This window comes from Brassica napus, chromosome C4, assembly GCF_020379485.1.
Source record: "Brassica napus cultivar Da-Ae chromosome C4, Da-Ae, whole genome shotgun sequence".
Taxonomy (NCBI): Eukaryota; Viridiplantae; Streptophyta; class Magnoliopsida; order Brassicales; family Brassicaceae; genus Brassica; species Brassica napus.
This window is the reverse complement of record NC_063447.1, coordinates 46,230,163-46,235,721: the sequence shown is the minus strand read 5'-3', so window position 1 is coordinate 46,235,721 and position 5,559 is coordinate 46,230,163. Positions and strand designations below refer to the sequence as shown.

At 34.4% G+C, this 5,559-nt stretch overlaps 1 protein-coding gene across 1 annotated transcript; it reads right to left on the bottom strand.

Moving 5' to 3' along the window:
- Positions 1 to 1,304: 1,304 nt before the first annotated feature.
- LOC106376474 (probable lysophospholipase BODYGUARD 2) lies at positions 1,305 to 5,154 on the bottom strand. The gene is made up of 4 exons (XM_013816564.3): positions 4,296 to 5,154; positions 3,399 to 3,733; positions 2,582 to 2,781; positions 1,305 to 1,783 (listed from the first exon to the last, which is right to left on the bottom strand). Exons 1-4 carry the CDS (start codon positions 4,852 to 4,854, stop codon positions 1,450 to 1,452), a joined length of 1,428 nt encoding a protein of 475 aa, XP_013672018.2. The 5' UTR covers positions 4,855 to 5,154; the 3' UTR covers positions 1,305 to 1,449.
- Positions 5,155 to 5,559: the final 405 nt, after the last annotated feature.

Genomic DNA, 5,559 nt, shown 5'->3' with positions numbered 1-5,559 from the left:
TAACCAAAACAAAGAAGGTTTAGTTGGCTTTACTGATGGAGGTTATCTTTCGGATCCACACAATGCTCGATCACAGACAGGCTATGTGTTTACACATGGTGGAACGGCCATATCATGGCGTTTCATGAAGCAGACGATCGCGGCCACATCTTCAAACCATTCGGAGATCTTAGCCATTCATGAGGCCAACCGCGAGTCTGTGTGGTTACGGTCCATGACCAACCACATCCGAGTTGATTGTGGGATGTCCGAAGGCAAGGACGCACCAACGATCATGTATGAGGACAATGCAGCTTGCATTGCTCAGCTCAAGGACGGCTACATCAAAGGAGACAAGACGAAGCACATATTGCCTAAGTTCTTCTTCACGCACGAGCTTCAGAAAGCCAGCGAGGTCCAAGTAGTCCAAGTGCGTTCCAGTGACAACTCAGCCGACCTGTTCACCAAATCACTTCTGACCTGCACATTCAGAAAGCTTACGCATCAGATTGGGATGCGTAGACTGAAAGACCTTCAGTGATGTTCAGAACAGGGGAGTAATACGTGTTGTACTTTTTTTCCTTCACCATGGTTTTGTCCCACTGAGTTTTCCTGGTAAGGTTTTAATGATGCAACATCTAAAGCGTATTACAACCTCTGTATGGTTATGGCATCCAAGGGAAAGTGTTATAAATCATATTGTGGATGTCCATAACCGGCCCATACTTAGAGAGAGAGAGAGTCGGCGGCCATGAGAGAGAGAGAGAAAAACTCTAGTTTCTCTTTTCCTTATAGATCTATGATTTGTACTATTTCCATATTTTAGTCTTTCCATATTTGTGTTTCTTTTTATCTCTCTTGTATTTCTCTATATATAAAGGGCTCCTTATATTTATGAATAATATAAAAATAAGAATATACAGATTCTATTCTCTAATTTCACAACAATACCAAATTAACATCCTAGGTAATAGCTATGAGATGAGTTTCACAACGCTAAAAGTATTAAATTTTAAAAGGAAAAACAAGAAGACCTTTTAACCTTATTACTACTAGCTAGGATCAAAAACACTTTATGAGTGACTCTTTGACATGTTGCAAAAAAACGCATAAAAAAATATATTGAATTTTATGGTTTCATATCTCTTCTAGATGCAAATATGTAATGCAAACTAATTCCCAGCACACATCTTTTATCACAGAATTCTTCTAACGTCGACAAAATAGACTATTCTATAACACGTAACCACATTTTACAATTTATTCTATCAATTTCAGCGTACGGCTGCGCACACTACTTAACTCTCCTTTGTTAGAAAAGGAAAAAAACAAAATTAGAGTCTTGACATTTCTTCTTCGAACAGACACAAACAAAACAAAATATTAACCAGCTATAAAATGAAAATATACTCTTTTGTTTACATGGTATTATATACTTCATAAAAAAAGTTTCAGTTTCATCATATATATTCACTTATTAGTAGTAGTGGATCTTTGCCAGATGAGCTCAAGCTCTCGAGCAAAGTCCTTTTGTCGGCCGACGACAATGGTGATGTGGTCTTTGTCGGGAATGACGTGTACAGTAGCACGTGGCACTTTGGTCTTGACGCTGTAGCTACACTCCACAGGAATGACCTCATCCTTGCCACCGTGAAATATGGTGACGTCACAGTCCACGTGGTCACGAACATGGTCGAGATACGACTCGAGCTTGCCTCCTGATCCGAAGATGATGTTGTGTAAAGTGTGCCACGACCCGTTGTGTATGTGACATAAAAATCCTTCTATCAAATACGTTCGCATCCTGCACAGGTAGAGGTAGTTTAATTTATCTTATTCAAATTTATAAATCTTTATTGTTTATGTATGTTTGACTATAGTATGTAAAACTATTTAAATTTATCATATACTATAATGATGCAGAATTCATCTTGATTGAGAATTTTAAATGAGCCAAAAAAATTAATACCAAACAGAATAGAACATCATCTGAATTTTCTAATTTTTATAGACCGGAACTAAATCTAGATTTTATAAGTTTAAATTCTTTTTAACTTAATATTTTTTGTATCTCATTTTATATGGTGCAGATTATACATTTTATAATATAAAATTCCAAAATTAATGTAAGTTAACGGGGCCAAATAATGGAGGAGACATGGTCGATATAAGTTGCTTTCTGTGTTAAAGACATTTTTCCTCTTTTTCTAATACATAAAGCTATTATTAGGTTGCATTCGCATTTCCTAATATGGTATCACATATTTTTATGTAATAACTACTAAAGTGAACCAATCAACATCTTATTTTTAGAAAATTTGTAAAACAATTTAGAAACGTCAATTTCAAGATATTGAATAAGAGTAGGAAACGAGTGGTTGATTCATTAAAACTTATAGACTTTTAGACATTTCGGTGTTCCCCTAATCTCATGCACCGTGAACTTCGGGTCAAATCTTGCTTACTTAAATTCAACAAAAGAATTTGTGGATGTAAACCTACGATCGATCGTCTGATTACTAAGGCCACGATTCTTTCTTCTTACATGTTTATTAGAATATATCAAAAACGCAAACGTACATAAATAATCTTATATATGTACCTGTTTAAGGTGAAGAGGCGAGTGAGGGAATCGACCAAGCGATGGCTTTTGCAGAGTACAAGGCAAACGGTGCGGCCAAGATGCTCGTACCAGCTAATCAGCGATGCACCAAACTGCATCGGTGGCCAAATGTTCTTAGGAGCCACTTTCCTCATCACGTATTGCGCCGGATTTACTCCCTTTGGCACCTTGTAAAATGGCTGCCAATATTATACGACTTCATTTAGTTTACCAAAATATTCATATATAATTACTGCCATAACTACGTTGAGAAAACAGAGTTTGTACTGAAAACGAAATCATACAAAACTGTTCATTTTTGGTTTGGTTGATACACTTTCTAAAACAGTAAAACCCAACTATGCACGGACAAAAAGGTGTATTTTTCTTTTTTGAAAAAAAAAGGTGTATATCACTCCTATTACCAAATTTTTGTAAGAAAAAAAATCATACAACACAAATTAAAAGTAGGTTCATCATCAATCTGGTTACTACATTTCTTAAACCGGGGATAAATTTATACACCGAACTGAAATCACCCGTATTCCGATTTTGGTTCTACTAATAGACTTATGTTTCCTTTTCTATTTTCAAGAAAGCTTTAGCTTAAATTCTCCCTTCCATATTTACTATAGACAGCTTTCCTTTAACGGCTTTACTATAGACAACTAAAACATGAAATACCTATTAAAATATTATGCCACAAATGAGAATGAACCTTACAAATATATAAAATGATATAAGACATTTCTAGTCATGATCCTTTGATTTCTAAAAATAGAGAATTGTTAAAAGTAAATATGTATAACTGACTTACCGGAGCCAAGAGAGTGAGGGACTTGATAGCTCCAGGGTGTTTAACGGTGAGGGCAAGAGCCAAAACACAGCCTAAAGAGTGAGCCACTATGTGAAACTTTTTGAGTTTATACTGAGCGATCACCGATTTCTCAATCATCTCTAAATGTTCTCTTAGTGTATACAACGAGTCGTTTGGCTTTGGACTTCTTCCATAACCCAAAAGATCGACTGCGATGAGCCTATAATTAGATTTAGCTGAATCAGAAAAGTTTGGGAAGAGAGTCTCGGTCCAAAAGGAGGATGATGATAAGAAGCCATGTATGAACAAAACGTTGTCTCTTGCCTTCTTATTATCTGCACATAAATATTCCCCAAAATTATTAAGAAAGCTTCTAGTGTATGGGTTGCTGACGACAATAATATTTATTTATTAGACTCAAAACAATTCAAAACCCTTCTATTATAACAAAAATACTAAACGACGATCAGTGTTATAATTCTTGTAAGTACTCTGTTTTCGTAAAATAGTCATATTAATTGATGTCTTAGTCAACAATTGTCTTTAACATTTGTTTTCTTTTAAATAAAGTTTTGCTTTCGAATTACAAAATATGTTTTTGTTTTCCCTAATTGACTTTATAGTAAACACTCAGTTACTTCTTGTTGTCTTGAGAAAACAACTAATATGCATTACGTAAAAACATCATTTAATATGAAATGAAGGAATTATGTTTGCTTCTTTTTTTAAAAAGTGTAAATGGTGATTTTATTGTCTTGAGCTCATGTTACTACTATTTTATAACAGCGAACCAACTTTCTTCTCGCAAGAATTTAAGGTAACCAAACATTCAATTTTCCTGAATGCGTAAAAATACAAATAGTTGTATGAATTTGGAAATAATGGATTTAATTTTACCTTTAGGTTGTTGAACTTTGACAAATAGAGAATCTTTGTTGGAAGGAGAAAGCCAAGAAGTGCAAAAGCTGCAATTACAATCTGACCATCTTGGTGTTGTCGGAGACTTCTCAACGACCGTAGAATTCAAAGTCATTAATCTCTTTTTGTTACCACTAGAAATCTTCTTCTTAGACTCATAATTATGATCACAAGATTCCACCACACTGCCTCTCATGATCACGCCTTTGTAATTAAAGCATTTCACGGAACTCACGAGCTTAGAGAGCCTCATTAGAAGCGAAGGACCACGTGAGTAAAGTGTGTCTGAGATCTCGTCGAAATGGATCTTAGTTCTTGTCATAGACACAACTTTTGAGTACTCTCCTCGTTCGGACACTATGATCTTCCTGGTCTTGGCTTGTGCCTCGAGTGGAGAAGAGCAATAACAGGGTTTCCATTCGGATTCGAAGAAGAAATCTAACGTCTTGTAAGTAAAACAAAGTAAGAAATCTAAAATGTCGAGTAAGAAGAAGACGAAGAGGCCTACGGTTTGGTTGAGCCACCGTGCAATGGCCATGATGTGGTGTGATGATGAAGAAATGGTTTTGATTTGAATCTGTGGATTTGTACGTGAGAGTGTTATATAAACTGATGAATGATGATTCGTGTGTGAGAGAGTGGGTAGTTTATAGGAGAGACAGATATACGAATTTATTGTTCATTTAACATAATTTGCTGTCCGAAGTGATTAAATTGGGTGGAGGTTGCATCCTTTTTGGGTGGGCAAACCCTAAATTGACTATTCTAATGTTCATTATAATTGTTCATAGTATTTTTATTACTTGTAATGTAAGATACTACTCCCTCTACTAATAATAACTATATTACTAGATTTTGACCCGCGCTTTAAAAGCGTGGGATAATTTTATCGTTGACAAAAAAATTATTTAAAGAAAACTATATTTTATGTACTTAATTTTAAAACAATTTTGTAACTGATTTTCAAATAAAGTTGTGAAAATGATTTATTTTAATTATAATTTCTAGAGAATCTAAGATGTTGAGTTTTGAAGAAAATATTTAAAATTTAGATAGGAAATTATTTTTGAAATATGAGAGATATGTTTTATTACTACGTTAAAAATTGAGTTTTTGATCTTAAATTTGTAAATAAGGTAAACTTTGTAATGCGGTTCATTGTTTAGGTTTGTGAAGTGTAATTTTAAGAAAAGGATTAGAAAAAAATTCTTACAGTTTTATATGTTATGTTCTCACATATATT

Bases quoted from the DNA above. Each gene is read 5' to 3' on its own strand.
- LOC106376474 (XM_013816564.3), bottom strand. From the start codon at position 4,854: ATGGCCATTGCACGGTGGCTCAACCAAACCGTAGGCCTCTTCGTCTTC. The intron at 3,734-4,295 runs GTAAAATTAAAT...ATTTATGTGCAG, and splicing joins CAAAGTTCAACAACCTAAAG to ATAATAAGAAGGCAAGAGAC. The intron at 2,782-3,398 runs GTAAGTCAGTTA...TAATATTGGCAG, and splicing joins CCCTCACTCTCTTGGCTCCG to CCATTTTACAAGGTGCCAAA.